Source organism: Odontesthes bonariensis, chromosome 18 (genome assembly GCF_027942865.1).
Source record: "Odontesthes bonariensis isolate fOdoBon6 chromosome 18, fOdoBon6.hap1, whole genome shotgun sequence".
Classification (NCBI taxonomy): Eukaryota; Metazoa; Chordata; class Actinopteri; order Atheriniformes; family Atherinopsidae; genus Odontesthes; species Odontesthes bonariensis.
In genome coordinates, this window is record NC_134523.1 from 14,715,776 (window position 1) to 14,740,682 (window position 24,907).

Consider the following 24,907-nt stretch of genomic DNA (forward strand, 5'->3'; position numbering starts at 1 on the left):
AGTTTTTATTTTCATCATCAGACAAAACTTCAATAATTGGAGTTTCTGTTATGACTGAGGCAAACATCACAGGGCAAAAATCTGTCTTGCATCTGCTGCAAAGTAAAGTTTTTTTTTTTTTTTTTTAATGAGATTTACTTTCTTTTCTTCTAGATACTAACAAAATGCACGTGATTAAAAGCTCCAAGGACTTAAGCATGAGGTTTTCTGAGGTAGCAGTTTTGTACTACGCTCTTACTCAGGTCATGAAAGTCAGAAGAAAAATGTACCATCAGGGAAAAAACTGTTCAACCATACAGTCGGTAACTCTGCTTGACAGATGTGTTAGGAGCCTTCTGAAAGATTAATTAAGTAAAATGTCTATTGGTCAAGAATTCTAAATCAAGTAGGAAGATATTTCCAGGAGATAGTCGGATGCTGACAACCGTCAATAAGTTTTCATTTTACGAAGTTATCTGTTAGCAGGAATCTTATTCTTTAGATTGGGCAATCACTGGGCAATAATCCTGTCAGCAATTCTGTAGTCGTTTAACATTATGTTGCATGAGATAAAGGCTTTTAAAAAGGTTCTTGCCCTCAAATGATAGAGAAGGCAACTAGAAAAAAAGGCTCCAAGGATAGAAAAATAAAGTGAAATAAAGGTCAGCAAAACAATTCAGCATCTTTATTTCACTTACATGAACAATAATAACTGCAGTTTCCATATTTTCTTTTCATTTATGTCTTACCCCTTTTGCAGTGGGTTTAAGCTCCTTGAGGGTGGCCCATCCAGTGACTCACAACTAACCGGCAGGGTTGTGTTAAAGTATGTGTCACTGCTACATTGCTGTTCCACTTTATACAACAATGTAGTTAACGTATTAAAATCACTCGAAAAGTGAAATAACAAAATCTACCGAGATGAAGCAGAGCGCAGAAGCTGAAGAATACGGCGCTGATAGACATTTTAACAATTAATCAGATGATTAAATTTTGAAAACCCGGTGGAATGCCATTGAATAATGAATTCTGCTGGTGAGATGCAACTCTTAAAGGTTAGAGACAATTTTGTCAACGCTCCTTCTCACATTTTATGGGACGGTAGTACATTTGGAGGATATCCTCTTTGACAGCGAGACAACATTGAGAGATATGTTGAGTCTAAATGCTGCCTCTGAGAGCTGTGTGACTCACGGCATCAGGAACTGCCACGTCAGCGTGCCCCTACTCGTTTTCTGATTATGTTAATCAGGTGGAATTCTTTCTTGCTTGGCATGGGGAGCTGATTGGATGGGCTGAGGTGGAGACCTTGAATGGGGGCCATATGATTGGTTGGCTCGTATAAAACTGAATAATGGACCAGGTGACCATATTATCATAAACACAAACATTACTACAGTGAGGAAACACACATCCATGCACATTTTCACACACACACACAGATATCAACCATGTACAAGGTTGGACTATATTTTAGTCAGACGGCCAGTGGTTGTCTGACAGATGTTAATATCAAATCAATATATCAATCAATATCATTTCTATAATTTCCCAGCACAGAAAGGTTTGGCAGCCATAGTTTTTTAATTCCATCACAACAGCTTTACTATCATTCAGATGTGAGGTCAATATCTTATTTCCTGTACTTCTTTCACTGTCAAACTTGTCTACTATGGGCACCAAAACATTTCATACCAAACGTTTAGTTTTTTAGTTATAGCATTGTACGACTATAAGACATTGATATCTTTTTTGGGGGCAAATACTACGACAATGATTTGGCAGCTCAATATAGATATATCACTGAAATACTAGGTATCACATTAATTAGTCATTTGCTGTACTTTTGTGATGTGAAACAGCTACAGTATCCCGCTTCTCCAGATACTAGTACGTTTGGCAGCCGTTTACTGTAATTTCATGATCCAGATATCAAATTGATGCATTGTGTGGACAGTTTTTTTTAAAGCTAAACACAGAGATCTGGCAGCTACTTTTCACAGTACCATTAATTACATACAATGATCCAGATAATCAGCGTATGTCACTTGTTTTGAAACTGTTAAGCAACCTTGAGGAGTCACATTTCTTAGTATAATTCTGAACATCTTAATCATCCATACAATAAGGTTGTAATCAGGGTTAGAAAAACAAGATTGTAGTCATGTCAAATACATGGGCACGATCTTCCCAATCATTGCAGTAATGCAGTGTTGCGTTTATGGGATCGGATATATGTATTCATGTATGTATTATATGTGTGTTAGGTCAAGTTAGACGGTTATAACTTGCACATCATTTAACATATAAAAAATGTAAAACATCTGGAATCCCTGATTCATAAGCAATAGGTAAAGTGAGGAGTTCACATACACTTAGGTAGAAATAATATGAATAACTTATGGACTGGACTCAATTTGAACAAACTCGGCAGCCTGGATTCAAATTATCTGATCAGTCCAAGACAACAATTATGTGTAAGTGTTATGTGACAAAAAAAAGATGTGTTTTTTAAAAATCTATCCTGAAACAACTTATTTCCTCCTTAGTTGAATTATAGAACAAACAAGAGAACCTCCAAAAGTCTGGTTAATCCTTAGGAGCATTTTTCCCCCCTCACCTGAAGTAGGTACTTCCTTACAAAGAAGATACACTACAAGGCTAAAGAGCCATTGATGTTTTGTTTGAGGACATGTCTCCATGTAAAAAGTCAGCCTTAGTACAGGATGTCGTGAAGATGGTGAAAGACAACCTGGAAGGTTTCAGGAACAGGAAGAAGCCACCGATCCAAAGCTGCCACGCAAAAAAAATGTAATTACTTAATAGAAAATGAATTTTAAAAAAAGCTTCAAAGATATTCTGATTAAATTTGGAATTAACTGTTTGGCCACGGTGACCATTAATATGTGTGGAGACAAAAGGGGGAAGCTGCTTATTCAAAGAATACCACCCAAACATTGAAACATGGCAGTGGTAGCATCATGTTGTGGGGTTACTTTGCTGCAACACTTTACTTAACAAAATGGATGAGATCACAAAGAATAAAAGAACGTGGCTATCCTGAACCAACAAATCAAAACATCTTCAATAACAAATAGATATTTTACACGGACAAGAATCCAAGCAACTTTTAACATGCTGCTCAGGGTAAGCAATAAAGCAAAGCCATTGAAATGGATTAAAAAATATCCTTCTGTCCCTTAAATATTTCATTGTAATTCAGTCTATACCTGCTGTCACTGTTAGCATGCGTGTAAACGAGTATGCGATTGTTCTGATTGATGCCCCTGCGTTGAAGCTGACCTTGCAGCCATTGGAACAGAGAGGAGCCACATTTTCACTGTTGATAATGAACCCACATTTCACCGTCACAAGGAGCTCCCCTTCTGCAATCTGTACCTATCCCCTCTTTTCCTCTGCTCTTTGCACAGATTTAGTTTTCCTATTGTCTTTTTATTTTCTCTCTTTTCTCTCCCTTGTCACTGTTTTTCTCTCCTCGAAAATCTCACATGTTTCACATCTGTATGCTGTGTACACAGAGGAATACAATGACAAATGCACATACTGTATACCCAGGCATATACTCACAGACATACACACACACACACACACACACACACACACACACACACACACATACACACACACACACACACACACACACACACACACACACACCTTAGTACAGGACTGGAAAACCACTCTGGGACAACACTGACATATTCCTTCTCATTTTAAATGTATGAAAAGTTGAAATTGTGTATATGGAGCACACCCACATGCATACCATCATACTGTGTGTCGAAGTGTGCATTGAGTTTGGCACAGTCGGAGGGAGAGGGCACAAAAATACAAAAACACACACAGACACACACAAGAGGTTAAAACGAAGGAAAGGCTGATATTTGTGTTGACAGTATATCCCGAACAGATATTAATGTAAAAAAAATAAACATCATGTTCTTTCAGTATGCCTCTGCTGAGTTTTTGTCAGCAATGAAATATATCAGCAAAACTTTGACAAGTCCGCTCAGAATGGAAAAGAACTGTGATTTGAGAAGGATTATAGTCGATATATCGATGGTTATAATGACAGCAGTATATTTCACAATACTCTGTAAAGTATTCTTACATATCATGTGATAATGTGTTACGTAGTTTGTGATGTAATCTCATGTAAAATGTTGTTTAAGATCCTATTAAATGTGTATTTCATTCAATCAACCTTCAAACTATTGAACTGCGGGAGGGGAAGAAAGATCAAATGACCTAAAGTGAGAAAAAAAAGACAGATGGAGGGATGATACACAGAAGGGTGGACATTGACAGTCCCCTCAGGTCTCTGTGATAAAGATCAGAGCACAGCCAGAAACTCAATCACATCCTAATGCACGTGCAGATGCATAAACCCACAAACACTGATTACATTTGTGCAACACCTTCCCCTCGCACACACAAACACACAAACTTGACTTTTTACACTCAGATCATGTTCAAGTTAAAGAGACTACAGTCCAAATCAATCGGTCAAGGGCTGATAAGCGATCAAAGAAGCTGAGAAACAAATGGTAGCGTGTTCATTCAGTGGTTGCCTCTAAATGTGGATGCTAACTGAGATTTACGGCCCCTCTGAGTTCCTAGTTTTAGAGTACATGCATTAAGCTGTCAGATGAGACCATAATAGATGTATGTAGTTCACATGTTGAACTACTCTGACTGGCATACAGTCATCAACACCGAATTACTAATGGTGCAGAGGAGAAAACATGTAAAAGTATCTTCATCAGAGTTAGGCGTCTGAATTCTATCGTGGTTAACGAAAAAAAACTGCACATCCTTGAAGCCTCTCCATTTAACGAGTGTGGTTACTGTGCACATTTCCTGAGGAGCCGGTGGAAGAGATGACAAAACACGTTATAGAGGCTGCTTGTTACGTTAAACAGTCAGATGTTTGACTTGACAAATATCTAACCTCTACCAAACTGGAAAGTCGTCATAAAAATAAATGAGGAACATGTATTATTCACAGCCAAGCAAATCACTAGATGAGACACTCTATAATGCATTCTCAGTGGCTGTTAGTTTACACTTGAAGTGAAAATTTCAATTAAAAATTTAAAATAACCCCACGTTTAATTGGCTTCCCGCTAAAGTGCTTCTAAATCTGCTTTCTTTTTGCTGCTGCCCAAATCAAAGAAATATAAATTCTAGAGGGCACACGATGATCCGAAAACAATAAAATTTCATGTGCATTCATCTGCGATTATGTGGTTTCCAAACAGAATTTATCTGATTCATTTCTACAAATGGCTCAGATGAAAATCCCCGATCAAAACATTTCAACTTTAGTGGGATGTTTCCCCATTAGGTACCCTGTGTAAAATGTTTCTCTATTTAATTCAGCTGATTCTAATATTTGGTGTTTGTGTCTTCAACTATTAGCATTTTATTTTGAGCTCCATCCATCCATCCATCCATCCATCCATTATCTATACCGCTGAATCCGTCGATCGGGTCGCGGGCGGGCTGGAGCCTATCCCAGCAGTCAATGGGCGAGAGGCGGGGTACACCCTGGACAGGCCGCCAGTCCATCGCAGGGCCACATAGAGACAAACGAGACAAACAACCATGCACGCTCACACTCACTCCTAAGGACAATTTAGAGATGCCAATCAACCTAACATGCATGATTTTTTGGACAGTGGGAGGAAGCCGGAGTACCCGGAGAGAACCCACGCATACACGGGGAGAACATGCAAACTCCCATTTTGAGCTCATCAAACTAATTAGATTTCTCTCAGATAATCCTGGCTTGTCCATTGAAAAGGTTACCTTGTTTGAAATGTTAACTTTAAACTGAACCCCTATCATTAAAGATGGCACAGAGCAAGTTCATCTAATTAGCAACTCAATTATAGTATTTCAAATTATTTATTTATTTTTTAGATTGTGGCATCTTATGTTTCGTTTGTCACATCCAGATCTTGAACATGACCAAAATCCTCTTTGGTCACGATATAATGACGGTACGAAAAATGAAAACTTAAAATGTTTAGTGTACTGCTTTTATGTATCGCTTTCACAGTTCTGTTCAAATGCAAATGCAAGTGCAAATGTTCATTTGCATTATTTCATTGGCGGACTAACAGTCAGACTTGATGTTTGGGAGAAAAGTTTCAAAAACTGAAAAAATAATGGCATAGTATCTCCTTTCTTTTAACACTTCATACCTAAACTATGTGTTAGAGATGGTTTAGGGAAGGGTTACTAGCACACATTTTTCATAAATTAGAGTATAGTCACTGAAGAATGTGCTCTAGAAAATGGGTGGAGCAGGACATTACAGGGTTTAAATACTTTCACACGACAAGCCACATTTATTAATTCCCACACACAGACAGACACTCATACTGCACTTCATTGATCCATTTTTAACAGTCTATGCTGTTTATTTTCTCTATCATACACACACTCGCATGCCAATGAATGTATTGGAGGTAAAGTAGGTTCAGTGTCTTGCCCAAGGAAACTTTGAACTGGGGAAGCCGGGCATTAAAGCAACGACCGCTCTTCTTACACTCCCTGCTGCAATGCTTTTATTTTATGTAAAGCACTTTGAATTGTTTGCACATGAAATGTGCTATATAAATAAATTTGATTTGATTCCTGCTGAGCTAAAGCAGCCCCAAAAAATCTGGCCAGTAATCAGCAATCCGCTGTTTAAGCATTCAAATGGCTTATGAAACTTATTTATCTTTTGTAGCATTTTATATCAGCAGGGGGAGATGGGCAGGAAAATTGGCAAAAAGAGGGGCGCATGACACAAGGCAAGCTGCCAAACAGGTTCGGGCTCGAACCTGGACAGGCTACAACCAAGGACTTCATGGGTGCCATGAAGTTCAACAAGGTTTATGAAATGTCTGAACTCCCATATCTGTGCCTGCAACACAGTTATAGGCAAATTATTTTCTGACAGATTTCAAATAGTTCTCTCTTTGAAAATCTAAACCATCACTCTTAAATCAAAGTTGTAGAGGGTCAGGAAAAGAATGCAAAATCAGAGGGCCATCTTTTCTGGCTGCAGACCTATGTGCGTGAGCAGCAATCTCCATGATATTATGTGGATATGATGTATAAATGCCCATATGCTGAAGGGCCTATCTATGCCACTGACATCTGGTCAGCGAGAGCTCCTCAATGGTTTAACAACCTGCCAACAACTTTTGTGTGTTTGCAAATTACGCATCCATTCTCCAGCAGCTCACAATACTCACAATAGATAAACGGTTAGGAGTGAATACATACAAATACCTTGAGCTTCTCCAACTCCACCTCAGAAAGAATTTCTATCTCCGCTATCTTTAGAATACAGCAAATGTAGTGTAATAACTTCCTAACGGAAAGGAAATAAGTGGTTGACAGAAAATCACATCAAAAAGATTTTGTGTAATGTTTCTGACTTGTTTGATTTGCCTTTGTTAGAGCATGTAAAACATGTTGATTCTGTGTTTAGTTACTTCAGAAAAGGAACCAGTTTGTTTGTATTTTCCATTTTATCCCTTCTATATTTTATTATTTCCTTCTCTTGAGGCACAGTGTGAACTCTATTTGATGCTAATGAAGGTAAGACAAGTTATATTTGTTTTATTTCGGTACGAGATGAAAAAAAGAAGCGAAGATGCTGTACTTGCTGTGGAGGGAAGAAAAACAGGAGCACGGAGTAGGGGTTGGGGATGAGGGGAGAGAGGTGAAATCTCTGATGACTTGTTAGTCACATGGAAGCATGTTCTTGTACAAAGAACATTGTATCCACACCATGCTATGAAACAATGATTACATCATCAGGGAGCTGTGGATCTGCCTGTGTGCTGTAACTCTGTATGTCCCTACACCACACATGCCCAAGCCTCTGGACACATGCAATCTTCTGAATGTACACTGTAAGAATGTGGGTAAAGTACCCTTATGGTTGAGATTCATACATGGTGGCTTTATTTTATATCAGTTATTTCAGAATCCTCCTGAAGGCGCCGATTCCTGTATATCGCAAAATGTGGACTTCTTCTAAATCCCACCATGATGCCCGTTTCATTATTTTTTAACGGGTTATTATAAGCATCTTCTGCAATATACACTGCAACCTCCAAACAAAGCTCCAATCTTCCCCACTTGAATATAGAAGCAAAAGAAAATAAAAAAAGGACACATTTAACTTTCAACAACTATAAATGCAATTATTTGTGTCATGGTGTTCTTGTTTTAATGACTCAGTCAAACAAATACAGGTATTTTCATAAGATGTTGTCATGAAGGTCCATTTGCTTGGCTAAGGACATCGTTTAAAAAGGTGGCTCTTCTGAGGACTCACCAGAAGGCAATGATGAATGTAAGGCATAGAACAACCAGAAGAGTGACATCAAATTGATTATTTCCAATTTCACCCCAAATTTTTTATTTCTAAATCCACGACATCTTTATTTAACCATCTTGGTCCTATTTTGTTTCCAAAATCATTTAACCCTTATAGGGTACTCGTCTTTTTGTTACACAGGGAGTCCTGCTGGGTCTGGTGGACCCATTGCTTTTTGGGGCTTTTAATTCAACATAATAAAACCTTTTTTTGTTCAAATACTCTGCAGATGTTTACTCCATCCCAATTGCAAGTATTATAAATAACACACATTAAATTTTCCTTTGTTGAATTAAATTTATGAATAAAAATGCCACTCGTTTTTGTTAATTTTCTTATTAAAATGTAACAAAATAAGGAAATGCATCATAAAACAGGCATAACTGGAAAGTAATCAACAAATGTACAAATGAAGCAAGTATTATTTATTTGAATTTCATTAGAAATTCAACCTAGTCAGGTCAGTTTACACAACATCTGTCTGAATAACACATTAGCCCCATTGAACACGGCTATTTTCATACCAGACTTTACCACATGAGGGGCAGAGTTTCACCGTGTATATTGCATATGTAGTTCTTGCACTGGGTGCATGTATATTGCGTTTTTCTGTCCTTCTTGGGTCCACACACTTCACAGTGCTTATTTTTGTTGTTGCCGGCCATCTAGAATAATGAAAAGATAAGGATCTTTACCAACACTTCTCTCTCTCAGAAACATGAATTTTTCTGATTTATGTTCCTCACAGAAAATGAGCCAAGGCCAATGAATCTTAGTTTGAAAAAATAATTATTTGTATCATTTTTATTAAGCTATAAACTGAAAATGGGTCCCACGGTCACGAAGACCCTATTAGAGTTAAGATAAATAAAACCCAATAATCATACAAAATAGAAATAAAAAAATAAAATAAAAAAGGTAGAAAGAAGACGGAGAGAAGACACAAGGGGAAACAAAAATAATCACACACATACTTCACATACTTGTGAAAGTGTACGTAAGAGTGCGCGTGTCTGAGTGTGTGATAATCTGTGATTCCGTCTCATCAGCACAATATCAAACTGCCTCCGACATCATGTTGAATTATACATCACTGTATTTCTCTCTCGGTCACATGCACGTGCACATAGGCACAGTATATGGTGTGTTGGTGTGTGCTAGTGCATGAATTAGTTATGACCTGACAATCTTCAGAGGAAGAGGAAGAAATATTCAAGGAGTTTTGCCACCACATCAAAGTGTAACCCACTGAGGAGACGGGCTGGAGAGGATAAGGCTGCACCGCTGTACCTTTGCCCTCCCATGGCAAACTCATTTCCTCCACTCTGATCAATGAATCATAATGCACCTGTTTTAAAACATAGATATTATCAAATACTTGCAAGACTGCATTTGCTCTAGAAACACGTTTTGCAAAGATATGTGTTCAATCAAATCTATCCACCTGTTTTCAACATATTTAAAAGTAGCAACAGGCAAAGCGGAGGAGTCCATAACTTCTCTTTCCCACTGACATCCTCCAGTGCTGTGCTGTGCTCATGATTGATGTGTCCCAAGGCATTCCTCGACCAGGTGGGACCTGAAAGGCCTCAGGCATCTTGCGGGTCTGCTCCAGGGCGCACTCTTAGCTTGATCTGCCTTGAATTTCTGCATTGTAAGATGCCCACGAGGTTTCTGCAACGGATGCCCAGACATTTCCCTTGCATTTCCAGCATTGATATGGTTTTCTTTTCATTAATAATGGTTTTAACTTTCTAAGCTGTATACTCACTTGATAAAATACAAAAATGATTACATGATTGGTTGAAATTACCATTTGCAAAGGAAAGGACAACTAAAACGACTCCTCCAGAGCAGATCAGCTGTAAATAAATAAAATCACATAATCTATTTAGTTCAATTTGTAATTGTTTTGATACTGTGTTTCTATCATTTAGATATTGATTTATGGAGTTTTTTTTAATCTTAATCCATCCATCCATCCATCCATTTCTATACCCGCTGAATCTGTTGGTCGGGTCGCGGAGGGCTGGAGCCTATCCCAGCAGTCATCGGGCGAGAGGCGGGGTACACCCTGGACAGGCCGCCAGTCCATTACAGGGCCACACAGAGACAAACCAGACAAACAACCAGACACGCTAAAGGCTCTAGCATGGTTGCCGCGTCTACTAGCGCGAGTGGTGTTGATGACGTCAAGATTTCGTGCCCGCAATATATAGTGGCGCAAATCGATGCGCCGGTCGTTGCAATTTTCTCCGTCACAGAGGTGGCGCTGCTACGTGAAGGTTACCGCTAACTACTCTACAACGACGAAAGTGGAGAAGAAAACAATGAAGAGCAGGAACACTGTCATTAATGATACTGCTGCAGTATTCGGATCATTTTAATTTTTTAATTCAGTTAAAAGAGGTGAAGGTCTGAAGCCCCCGGTATCACCACTCTGAGTCTCTGCCCTCTTCTTTGCCTTCACGTATCTGTCCCGTAGCTTCTTCCACATATTCTTACAGAACTCTCCCTCTTTCCCCAAAGTTCTGCCAATCTCTGTCCACGAGGTTTGGGAGTTTACATGCTCCCTGTGCTATTTCACTGCAGTGTCGTACAGGTGCTGTACAAACGCACCTCCTGACGGCCTGGTCTCACATCGGTCCATCCGGTTCGTTGTTCTCGGCGCTGCCAAGTTACAAAAATGGACTGGTGCACGACAATGCGATGTGCCGTCTTTTCAAGGCAAGCGCCATGCCTGAAACGTCATTTTGACGTCACGGTCCACCACCGCCATGACAGACGCGTCAACTGTAAATCCAGCTTCACACTCACTCCTAAGGACAATTTTAGAGACACCAATTACCTGACATGCATGTTTTTGGACAGTGGGAGGAAGCCGGAGTACCCGGAGAGAACCCATGCATACACGGGGAGAACAAGAAAAACTCCACACAGAAAGGCCCCAGCCGGGAGTTCAACCTAGAGCCTTCTGGCTGTGTGACGGTGCTAACCACCACACCACCGTGCAGCCACCCTTTTATCTTAATAGTTGAAAGAAAGAGTTAATCAGAACCAGAGCATTATTTCTTTACTCATTTTTTCCCTTCAGGATGTAATATTGACATGGGAATACCTGAGAAAGTATGAAAGCTTAAATGCCTCCAGCAACAGATTAGGCAGAAGGATTACATGAATTATGGAAGACTTGCCAAAAAATTGTGAAAACCAGAGAGGATAATTCCTTTGGAGAAAATCTCTCTGTCCATGAATGGATTTACAGCCTTGTTGTGTGTTGTGGAAACATACAGCCGAGTATGGGCAGAAGACTGACAGATCATCAGTATCATGATCAACAGCAGGGGCTCTTCAGATAAGTCCCCTGGATATTCTTACTGAGAGCAAACTTTCTTCCCCGCTGTGTCTACACACAGACGGAAAGACACAAAATCACACAGAATGAGCATTGGCCAAGCAGCTAGTAGAAATCTGTGCCAGTGAATAAATCTGGGTTAAAACTGCTTTGACATACAAGTTGAACGAAAACCTACAGGCACCCACACACGTAAGCCTAGACACAGCATGTGTGGGGACTTAAACGCAGACACTTTGTAATCAGTGATCTCATTATGCAACACACCGGCCCCCCCAACAACAAGATGAACACCCATCACCTATCAACAGATAGCCATGTACCATGTTGGGACGAAGAAAGGCAGCAGCATATCATTGTACCAAGCAGCTGTGACAAACACTGTCTGTGTATGCGAGTATGGGAGAGCTATGCACTTATGCATAGATCCATCTTTGTGAGAAGTAATTGGATTCGGGTACATCATTTCAAACAAGTTTGAGGGTTAAGACTTTGGTTACAAGATAGAATTAGATTTAGACTGGTGGGGTTGGCATTTATCTGAGATAGTAAAAGGTAGGGTATGGCCTCAGGGAATATATTACAACATGATCATGAGGCATCTGTAGATTTGTACAAAAGCCTCCAGATTTGAATTAAAGTTTCATCACAGCCAAAATGTGTCCTGATCTTTCCATGAACTTTAGAGGTAACATTTCGCCGACTGTGCGGCATTTTGGTGTCAAGCACAGAGCGCATGAGGCTCAGGTAGGAAAAGATGATGTCATTCCAATTTCACCTGCCCTAGTGAGTGATTTTAAACCAGTCTGTAGCACATAGGTGGGTATTTTTTTTCATCCCTTTGCAATTAGAGCAACGTACACTTTGTTTTTAGTGAATCCAATGGTCATTCTTGAATTTAAATCTCCCAGCCACAGAGTTTGTATTGTTAAAACTTCCATATCCAGTCATCAGTAACTAGGCTGGCCATGTGTCCCAGTTTGTGCAGGACTGCACAGCATTTTTAATCCCACAAAAATTTCCTGATATCCTGAAATTTGACATGTTCCATTTTTCAAATGTCAACACTACAGGACATTCTTTTTTTTTGTTAGATTTGGTTTATATCCAATGATTTGGAAGAAGCAAAGTTGTCTCTCATCACGGGGGCCGTGTTTAATGTTGATTTTGGTGGAATATCAAGGAAACCACCAAACAGGAGAGGAAATCAGCTCCAACCACGAATGGGGAAAACTTACAACTGGGAGAAGAAAAGTGGAAGCCAGTTCTGTTTCTTTTTTGCCCAAGCAATTTTGAGTTTCACATGTGGGAGATTATGACATGAAGCAATACAGTACATCTGAGTCTCAAAAGAAATGTGTGGGTCAGAAAAAGATGTGCCCATCCATGGATGCATTCCTGCTGAAACCCAGAGCTGACTGCAGACAGATAAGCTAACACCAGCTGAGATAGCCAGCATTAGCCACACTGTGCAGCAATCTGAATCGTTCAGGTAAGCAGACTGTGGTACTAAGGCAGCACAAGTCATTTTTTCCAGACTCAGAACTGCTGAAAAAAAAGAAGAGAAGGTCATGTGGTCATACAAAAGCTGTGACCATATCTAAAGATGTCTTGTTACCTGCTGTGGCACAGACTTAACGTACAAACTGTTCAGTTATTCTTATTGTGTTCCGCACAAAGGTATTCTTTGTCCCATTTTTGATTGGTTGGGTTCTGTTCATCCTATCAGCAACAATAGAAATGTAACACAGCTGTTATGTTAACTGAATATTTCATGGATTGTTTTGAATATTGATAAATAATCTTTGTTGGCAGAAAATAGATTAACCAATCTCATGATCTGAAATATTCTGTAACAGACAATATTTGTATGTCTTACATTCGTATTATGTGTACCCAAAGCCTATGTGCTTTTTTAGAAACCAACATATTAGGTGTTGTAGCTTTTGAGGGGATACTATTCAAAATGGACTTCATTCGTTTTATTGGAAAGATGGTGGATAGATAATTACAAGACAAGCTGAAAGAGTAAAGGTCAAAGGTATACAATCCGACATATTGCATCTGTCAAAGAGTCAAACTGGCGACTCAGCTGCAGCGAAATATGTTCTCCACTCTGGTACAAACCCTAACTACCGGCACATCAACCTGTCTGAGTCAAATTCAGAGTAGAGCATTAAGTCAGTTAAAATTATATGTCAGCACCGCAGAATGCATCAAGCTTTTCCTCTACTGACTTGGTTATTGGCAGTGGTGACGATGGCCCCACTTCTGTGTAAAGGTCAGAGATTTTGAAAGCACTTGATTCACAATCAAATTTTTCCTGGTGAGGTTGGACAAATCGAACCATCAATCACTTTCCGTCAAAAATTTGTGAACATAAACGGGCTCAACTGTTCTGATCTATGTGTACTTTAATAATGTGGCAGTGACATCGATCAGTTTGCATGTGAATACTAATGCATTCACAGCATTCACAGGCTTTCCTCCCTGTTTTGGCTGCAGCAGCTGTGTAGATTTGCAGGCTGCTAAATATAGACAATATTGATCGCTGATATATATTGTTATTGATCCTCTGATGCCCACTCCAACTATTTCAGATGAAAACACATACATTAAGAATCTGTAAACTTGCACGGACTTACCGAGATGATAACCAATGCCGTGGCACCACTTAGCGAGATCTCGCATGTTAGCGTTTAGCCAAATAACCAGGAGATACCCTGGATATGTTGGTCCTACTTCGTAGTACGGAGCCCATATTGGGTCTGCACTAAAAACAACTTTGTTTGCATGAAATAAAATCCACTTTTAGTATGAATACTGAAGCGAGACACAGGTCGACTGGATGAATTCAGCATTAATTTTACTACAATTCCATCATCTATTCCAAACTGTAACATTTCACACTTTGTAAATGAGTAACAGCATGCGATGATATCATAGCCACTCATACTATGTATTCGCGAATAAATTAGTTGCTCAATTGCTCTGAGCTTTTAAATGACATGCAATATTACACATGCAGCTGTGTGACACGGCTGAGTCATTGTGTGAGCTGTTAACATGTCAACCTTCTGCTCAGTGAATAGATAGAAACTATCACCTCCTTTAAATGATCTCTTTTTCCCTTTTTTTTCAGTATCATGCATGTGCCTCTTGTAAAAGGTTTCATGTATTACTTTAAATTCTCCTGAACTAATTGTCTTGTTGAGGACATTAAAGGTTTTCTAATCTAAATCTAATCTAGGATCTTTAATGAAGAAAGGACTTGGTGTTGATACACTGTGAGCTCTAATTTTAACCAACACTTCCACTATTAATATATTTTCTTTCATCTGTGAACATTACACTATGGTGTTTACTTAGATAAAGATAAAGAGAGATAAAGATTCCTTTATTGTTGCTATACGTAGGCATCGTACAGTGAAATTGGGGCAGAGCTATCGTTTCAGCAGACTAGCATGCATACATTCTTATGTGCTTTCACTCATGCATTCAGTCGGCAGAATAGAAAAAGTGAATAGAAAAAATATAAAACAAAATATGATACCCCCTCCACTAAGAATAGTACTACTAGGAGGAAAGGGTGTAAGTAATACTGAATATCATTCCATGTTATGCCAATGTATTATATCATGATTTACTATTGCATAGGAAGCATTGCACGGAACATTGTATGGAATATTGCACAGGAATAATGCAGGTGAGTGGAGCTCATCAAATTCGCTGGTTTCACTGGGTTTCGTGTTGTAGGTTCTCTGTTAAAATGTTTAAACTTAACTGGCAAATATAAACTAATAAAACAAGGCTAACTGAATTATAAATTGAATCTTTATTATAACACTTGTCTGGCAATTGAGGAAAAAAATACATTTTTTGTGTCCTCCTAATCCCATTTAAATCCCTACAAATTACATTTTTGTGTCTATTTACGCTTTCCCTTCTCTTTCCTTGCCTTCTTCAGTATGTTTGACAGCCTTTCATGTTGAAGACGTAGGCACTTGTCATCATACAGAGTTCATTCCTGTGCCGAATGGAAAGGATGAAAAAGAGAACCAAAAAATAAAAAAGAGATGTATCACTATCACTACAGAGATGTAAAGGCAGAGTTCATACATTCTCTACAATTCAACCCCCACAGAAAACCATTCAGAGAAATGATGCAGACACTTTCTGACCTTCATAGCTGAGTTTGAAACCATGAGCAGAAACGGCAAAGTCACTGGTCAACCTCAAAGAGAAGATATTTGCTGTACTGGTGACCGGGGCAGGAATCTGGAAACCCGTCAACCTGTAGAAACACAGAATAGAACGTGTTGACATTATGAATAAATTGTTACTTGGAACTTTGATGCTTCCTTTAACGTACAAAAAACAAACATACAAAAAAACCACGCAAGGTTAATTGGTTATTCTAAATTGACTGTCGGAGTGAGTGTGAGCGTGCATGATTGTTTGTCACATTTGTCTCTGTGTTGGCTCTGTGATGGACTGACAGCCTGTCCAGGGTGGACCCTGCCGTTCACCCAATGACAGCTGGGACATGCTGCAGCCTCCCCATGATCCTGAAATGGATAAAGTGGGCATGGAAAGTGGGTGGATGGATGCATGGGCGGATCCAGTGTTGTTAGCATAGAAGAACTGCAGTAAGTTTTCTATAAGCAAGGAAGGAATTTCTGATGTGTAAAGAAAATTCTACTGATTTTAGTCTGTGCCCTTTCTCTTTGCCAAGTTTGATGAAAGTCAGCTGGGTAGTTCTGAGTTATCCTCCTAACAGAAAACAAAGGCTGAAGACGAAGCTCCACCTCAGCTCCACCTTAACCAAAAAGAACATTTTGTAATAAGGAAGGTGAACAAAAACACAGTCCTGGAATCAAACATTCTAAAAAATTTGAAATAAATCCAATTTCATAAACAGGTCCTACAAAATGATGCATGTTGTGTGTTTTTAAAACGACTTGAAACATATCGTTACTACTGATTTCAAAAAAACCTAGTACACAACTTCCAATCATTTTTTTAATTGACCTGCACTGAATGGAAGCTCTTCTTCGTTGTGTCCGCTGCCATGTTGGATTAACACTCTACAAGCTTCGGTGTCGGGCATAGACCTCGTCATCGTCTTGCTGCCCCCCCGTTCTGTGATTGGTTCCCTAACTCAGGCAAAAATAAGGCCGGTGGTTTCCAGGCTGCCTTTGCAGTGTGAATGAAATCGCGCGCAAAGCAGCATGGGAATTCCCAGGCTAAGATCAAAGGGCATCAACCAAAAAAATATTAACTAATCAGAAATATCAAAATGTACTTCTGTACAGAAAAGTAAACAACAAAAGAGGAGTCAAGAAGGAAGTCAAGGCTGCTTGTAATGTGCACTTAGGATGTTTGAGATTCTCTTCAAAAATATACTCACTCACGGTGGGCCAGATGGGCCTTCAGATTCCTTGAATTAAATGAGGGGGAAGCGAGAAGGAGGAATGAAAGGCCAGATCTTTTTCAGATCTGGAAAAGAGCCAAATTGTCTTGCTGCTACTGTGAGACTTTTGGTTTGTCCTGCAGCTACCATTCTTCATTTTACTTCACTTCCCTCCTTTCCTCCAGTTTCTCCCTTATTTCTCTACTCTTGTTTTGCTGCCTCTTCCTCCGATCCGCTTATCTTTTCCTCTAAAACTAAACTGAGTCATCACCCTTTTTTTTTAATTCCGCTTTAACGTCCACCACACTTACATAATTCCTCCCCCTCATCTTTCTCCACTTCTGTAGCATTTATCCCCCAAAATATCAATTTTTCCTTCATTTTTGCTAATCTCTTCTTCTATACCCTGCTTTTCTCTTTTTTTTTGCATCTTTTTCTTCTTGCTTCTGGGCTCTAATGTTCTGCTACCAGCACAGTTTTTCTTTAATCTATTTTCCTCATCTTTCATTTGTATCTTTTTTTTTTTTTTAAACTTTAACCCTCTGACTCTCCAATTACTCCCAAACAGAAAATAACTTTAGCATGGGTGTACACAAAGCTTCATGTATATTTTAAAATATTCATCTGTGACTAATCAAACTGTTTGTTTCTTGCTGGTTTTACATTTTCTGTTTCTGCATTGAAAGCGCTATAGGTTTTTTGTCATAATCTAAAAAAAAAAAAAAAAAAAAAAAAACCATGAACAATTCTGTAAAATACTTCTATAATTCTATGTTGCCTTGGCAACACTTGGACCAGGGAGTTTTCAAACTAATCTCTTATTGTCCAATGGAATTGCGATAAGAAATATTCAGATTTTATCACTACTTGCTTTTTGAGGTTTGATTAAGAGCTTCTAATCTACCATTTTCACACAATATATTTGCATTCATTGTTCGCCATTTGTTCCACAATTTTTCACAAAAAAAGCCACCATTTCTTCAGAAACCTTCTCTCAGCCTTGTCCTCTCCACATATTTAATACTCTTCTTCTTCCTAACTACTTGCTTTCCCCTCTCCTCTTTTCTTTATATTGTTCTATTTCACATACTCCCCCCTTCTATTCACTTCTGGCCTATGTTATGCTTTCTTTTCCATCTCTTACTCTCTTATCTTCCAATCGTTGTTTCAATTTTTTTTTCTTTTATTTAAGGTGTTGAAAGAAATTTGTTCCCATCCTGTACATTTAGTTTTCAGTCCCAGTACAATATCACTCAAAGCATAAATGACAACCTTACCCTTCAGAAAATTCCAAGTTGTAAAAATAAACCTCTGAAAAAAAAAAAAAATAAATTTCCTTTCTCTCCAGAATCTAATTTGCCATGCTCCACTCCTTGAAAAATGCAGATCTTCAGCAGATATGCAGATACACTCAAAAGCACACCCCTCCATTTGGGTATTTTCAGATTTATGAGGTAAAACCAAAATTCTCTTAAAGCGATTGACAGAGAGATTGAACAAAGATTGTCTTGCGCTCAAGATCTATTCCAGTGTGGTGTGGGTAAGCTGTAGTGCATGCATGTGTGTGTTTTGTGCAATACAGAGTGAAATCACATTAGCAAGTGAAAAAGAAACTGGCTTATATCAAGAGAGTGCTTTCTCTGCTGATAGACATACAAATGCAGAAGGAGTAATGCACAAGATCATAAACACTTCAACACAAGGACACACCATTTTCTTTTCTTTTTTTTTCCAAAAAGGCAATTATGCAGTCTGGCTAATGTGATTGTCACACCCTCTTCTTCTGGTTCTTCTACATTTACATCTGAGCATTTGTTGGCAAAAAGTACAGAAGATTATTTGTTTTCGTACTGCCATGATAGCAAGAATGAGAGCGTTGAAGAAAGGAATGTAAAAATCAAAAGCTGGACAGAAGGAAAGAAGACGTAGTGCATAGTTAGGTTTTTGTGTGGTTTCATATGTGCTGGGGATAAATATTCAAAGATGGGTTAAATGGTACTCCGGCTTCCTCCCACTGTCCAAAAACATGCATGTTAGGTTAATTGTCCTTAGGAGTGAGTGTGAGCGTGTATGGTTGTTTGTCTCGTTTATCTCTGTGTGGCCCTGTGATGGACTGGCGGCCTGTCCAGTGTGTAATAATAATAATATAATAATACATAGGTTTTATATAGCGCTTTTCCAAATGCTCAAAGACGCTTTACATAAGGAACAAACAGAAAGCATAGACAAAAAAAAAAAAAAAAAAAAAAAAACAAGACATTATAAACAAGAGAAAAACACTGTTACAGACTTTAGGCACATGGGGGGGGGGGAACATTTTATCAGGTGTTGTAGGTGATTTTGAACAGGTGGGTTTTGAGCTGGCTTTTGAATGAGGGGAGTGTATCGGAGTTCCGGATGGTGGGGGGCAGGGAGTTCCAAAGGGTAGGGGCAGCGATGGAGAACGCTCTGTCCCCAAGGGTGCGGTACTTGGTCTTGGTGATGGGAGTGAGGAGGTTTGCATCAGAGGAGCGGAGATGTCGAGTGGGGGAGTAGGGGTGGAGGAGGTTTGTGAGGTATGGAGGTGCAAGGTTATTGAGGGCTTTGTAGGTGATGAGAAGGATCTTGAAGTTGATTCGCTGTTTTATTGGAAGCCAGTGAAGTTGTTGAAGGATGGGAGTGATGTGTTCTCTGGAGGGGGAGTGAGTGAGCAGTCGGGCAGCTGAGTTTTGGACATATTGCAGTTTTTGAAGAGCAGAGGAGGGGAGGCCATACAGGATGCTATTGCAATAGTCGAGTCTGGAGGTGATGAAGGCATGGACAAGTGTTTCGGCAGCTGAGGGGGAGAGAGTAGGGCGAAGGCGTGCAATGTTGCGAAGGTGGAAGAAGGCTATTTTAGTAACCTGGTTTATGTGGGATTTGAAGGAGAGTGTGGGGTCCATGATGATGCCGAGATTTCTGACCAGGGGGGAGGGAGTGACGGCGTGACCATCAATGCAGAGTGAGAAATGCTGGGAGGTGGGGAGGGTGGATTTTGGGCCAAAAATTATAATTTCAGTTTTATTGCTGTTGAGTTTGAGGAAGTTGTGTACCCCGCCTCTCGCCCATTGAACGCTGGGATAGGCTCCAGCCCCCCCGCGATCCGACCGACGGATTCAGCGGTATAGAAAATGGATGGATGGATGGGTTAAATGGTTTCATATACAGCAGCAGTCAAAAGTATGAATGCTCCTGACCGTGCATTTCGAACAAGAGAGTGTGTCTAAAATATGTTAGACATACTGTACTCTGTTTGATGTAATCCCATTGAACAGCTGTGAAACATGGAACCTGGTTTACAGGCTGAAGTTATCTTTCTCCTTTAATGTTTGAGAGATGCAAATGTTCTGGTGAAGGACTGTGCAACGGAAATATCTTAAGAAGATCAAAAACTTGATGATCAGCTGCTTTTCTCAATACAATATAGATTAAACCACTAAATGCAGGTGCAAGGAATGATACTGCCTATTCTAACATGAACAAGGCCCTTCAAAATTCAGTGGCACAGCAATATTGAGTCAGTTAATTCCCAATGGAACACCTTTCAACCTAAGCACAAACACACTTCAACTCAGCTAAATCAATGTAATAACTTCCTCGATCGGAGATGTTCATTTCCCAGAGTACATCTTGGCAAACCAAACATTCAGCTATATGTCAAAAACAGCTTGAAAACCACAGCTAAGGATGATGGATAAGGAAAGAAAATTGCTTTGCCAAAACTGCTAACTATATGTATTTTCATCTGATCTGTCTAACACTGATTTTGGATTCAAACTGCTGTGTGTTTGTGCATGAATAGTGTAGTTTCCACTGTCTCCATGGAAAACAAGGTTCATTGGTGTGAAGGGGGCTTTGATGTTGCAGCTTAGTCTCACATCAAAATGTGTAAGAGTTGAATTAGTTCACAGTGCATAACATGTCACTGTACAATTTTAAGGTGCATAGTTGTAGTGCATTGATGAGAACTTATCCAAGCAACCTGGAATATGGAAATTGGAGCTTTATAAGACATGGGAAATGCATTGGACCGGTCCATTTGAACTCAAATGTTGATCCTTCTTACACATAACCATGCGGTTTTGGTGCCTAAACCTAACTAAACAGCGAATGAAATGAAAGTGATAAGCAATCAAATATTTTCAAATAATGATTAAAAGTTATAATACTAGAAAAAAAATATAAATGTATTTGTAAATCAAATATTTTACTTCAGACTGCCATCATGAATTAACAATACCACGGGTGATTTGGGATTGGTGAGACAGAAATTAGGGCCTATATTCAGGTTTAAAAAAGGTGCAACCTTTAGTGGACATGTGAATAAGTGCAGGTAAAATTTTCTGTTGACTTGTCAGCAGGCATCTACAAAACAGTTTTCTGTAAAATTATCTTAGTTTTCTTAAAGATTGTATTTTAGCCCAAACTGATGTTTTTTTTTTTTTTTTTCTTAAATACCGAACATAATAGTGGGTAGAGGAAGAAGTTTGTTCAAAAACCTAAAATGAAAATTCAGACTGTTCAAATTATCTAACCAACAACGAGCCATCGCTTTTCCAAAATTTCATCCGTAACATTTAATCCACTAAATATTGCACAGTAAACTTATCACGTGGTACACCCAAAGTAGACTACAGAAGCGCTATACTGCTTCTACACAACATTTGTCGACAAAGACCATCATCACGCATTGCTGAGCATCCCGGAGCAGCAGCTATGAAGCTGCTGAAGCATGCTAATGCTAAAATCTGCAGCTTGTTATTGTGATTTTCTTACCTGCTGAGAATGCCTGGCGAGCATAATTAAACTCCTCAAACGTTTCACTCATGATATGACTTGTCTCTTTCTCTGCTAGAGCTACATGATTTGAGAAAAAAAATTAAAAATACAGTATATCACACAACCAAATTTAAAAATTTGAAAAAATTTAGATTTTTCAGTCTAAAACAAAAAGATGGTACAGATGGCTTTGCATGCTAGTTACACTAATGGGGCCTTCGTTGCTTTAAAACCAGTTGTTTACCAATAGTCATTTTGTTCTTACATAACTAATTGTTTATCATGGGTAATATAAATGTCTAATTCGTATTCTATTTTAAAGCCACAGCTGTGTATGTTGATGCAATACAACTGGAAAATGTTTTGAGTGCACACAGATTTGTGTCATATAGTTGAAGTCAGTGTTGTGGAAAGATTATAACATGTTCGAAACCAACTACTGGAACCTTCTGCTGTCAATCACCTCAGACATTATGTGTACATACCCCGCTGGAGCTCATTTATGCCACAAGTAACTATGAATATTCAGCAAGTGATTATGAAGTACAAACAAGTACTGTAGTATCCCAAATGCTTCAGTTATCCTAGCGAGTCCCCTACATAGTGAACACTATACACAAGGTAAGGGAGTAAGTAAGTGAGCGGACAATCCAAACACAGTTGAATAAACATCAATAGTTTTCAAACTGACCTTTAAGCTTAGGCTTACAGTATCTGAAATAGAAGAACATCGACTGTATATGTATATACTGCTCAATATGATGGACTGACAACAAGTTATTTGTTGTGGCCGTTTTACGTCAATGATGGTATGTACTAAATTTATAAACCAGCAGATCAAATCTTATTAATTGCTAATAATCAGCTAGAAGGTCATCACACCCCCACAATGTTCTGAATCATTGCGTCTGCAGATGCATGAAACTATTAGCCAGTCGTAGCCATGAAACTGAGTCAAATGTAATATTGGAACTCCATCCATCCATCCATCCATCCATTATCTTCCGCTGCTCCGGGGATCGGGTCGCAGGGGCAGCAGCTTGAGCAGAGAGACCCAGATGTCCCTGTCCCCGGCCACTTCCTCCAGCTCTTATGGGGGGACCCCGAGGCGTTCCCAGGCCAGCCGAGAAACATAGTCTCTCCAACGTGTCCTGGGTCTCCCCCGGGGCCTCCTCCCAGTGGGACGGGCCCGGAACACCTAACCAGGGACACCAGGGAGGCGTACAGGAGGCATCCTAACCAGATGCCTGAGCCACCTCATCTGACTCCTCTCGATGCGGAGGAGCAGCGGTTCTACTCCGAGCCCCTCCCGGATGACCGAGCTTCTCACCCTATCTCTAAGGGAGAGCCCAGACACCCTGCGGAGGAAACTCATTTCGGCCGCTTGTATTCGCGATCTCGTTCTTTCGGTCACTACCCACAGCTCGTGACCATGGGTGAGGGTAGGAACATAGATTGACCGGTAAATCGAGAGCTTCGCCTTCTGGCTCAGCTCCTTCTTCACCACGATGGGCCGGTGCAGAGCCCGCATCACTGCAGCCGCCGCACCGATCCGCCTGTCAATCTCCTGTTCCCTTCGTCCCTCACTCGTGAACAAGACCCAGAGATACTTAAACTCCTCCACTTGGGGAAGTAACTCATTCCCGACCCGGAGAGGGCATTCCACCCTTTTCCGGCCGAGGACCATGGTCTCAGATGGTCTCAGATATTGGAACTCATGACCCATAATTAGGCAAGGCAAGGCAAGGCAATTTTATTTATAGAGCACAATTTATACACAGGGCAATTCAAAGTGCTTCACAGCTACATAAAATCACAAGAAGGCAATAAAATCATTAAAAAGAAATTAAAAATAAAATAAAGAAATTAAAAACCCATCAAAATAATCATTAATTAATTAAAAAGTGAAGAGTGCAGATAAAATACTTTCAGTTGTCATATGCACAGCTAAATAGAATTGTTTTCAGCCTGGATTTAAACATTGTCAGAGTTGAGGCCTGTCTCACATCTTCTGGAAGACTGTTCCAGATTTTAGGAGCATAAAACTGAAACGCAGCCTCACCTTGTTTAGTCCTGACTCTGGGCACCAGCAGGAGACCCCTCCCTGAGGTTCTCAGAGCCCGAGGTGGTTCATATGGCTTTAACATGTCAGAGATGTACTTTGGCGCTTGACCATGAAGAGACTTGTACACAAGCAGAGCGGTTTTAAAGTCTATTCTCTGAGCGACCGGAAGCCAGTGCAGAGACCTGAGCACTGGACTAATATGGTCGTATTTCCTGGTTCTAGTCAGGACTCGAGCAGCAGCGTTCTGGATGTACTGCAGCTGTCTTATAGCCCGTTTAGAGAGCCCAGTGAGCAGGCCGTTACAGTAGTCTAACCTTCTGGAGACAAACGCATGGATAAGTCTTTCTAAGTCTGGTTTAGACACTATTCCTTTGATTCTGGCAATGTTTTTTAGATGGTAAAAAGCTGCTGATGTTACAGATTTAATGTGGCTGTTAAAGTTCAGGTCTGAGTCCAATATTACCCCGAGATTTCTAACTTGATAGTTAGGTTTTAGAGAGAGAGTCTCAAGGTGAATGATAACACTTTCTCTTTGTTTCTGTGGGCCACAGACAATGATTTCAGTTTTGTCTGAGTTTAGCTGGAGAAAATTCTTTTGCATCCACACACTGATCTGTTCGATGCAGCGACACAATGTATCTACAGGCCCGTGTTCTCCTGCCGTCAGTGACACGTAGATCTGAGTGTCATCTGCATAGTTGTGGTAGGACACATTATAGCTGCGTATTAGCTGGACTAGTGGAAGCATGTACAGATTGAACAATACAGGTCCCAGGATTGACCCCTGGGGAACCCCACAGGTCATAGCCATTTGGTCTGAGACACAGTTACCAATTTCAACAAAATATTTCCTGTCCTCCAAATAGGACTTGAACCAGTTTAAAGCAC

At 39.8% G+C, this 24,907-nt stretch overlaps 1 protein-coding gene across 3 annotated transcripts in view; it reads right to left on the reverse strand.

The window, feature by feature from the left end:
* LOC142367128 (CUB and sushi domain-containing protein 3-like) overlaps positions 1 to 24,907 on the reverse strand; it is a 373,180-nt gene that overhangs the window by 226,757 nt on the left and 121,516 nt on the right. For all 3 annotated transcript variants that reach the window (XM_075449071.1, XM_075449070.1, XM_075449069.1), the window contains exon 4: positions 15,926 to 16,038. In XM_075449071.1, the coding sequence (XP_075305186.1) occupies positions 15,926 to 16,038 (113 nt within the window). The remainder of the gene's footprint in view (positions 1 to 15,925; positions 16,039 to 24,907) is intronic.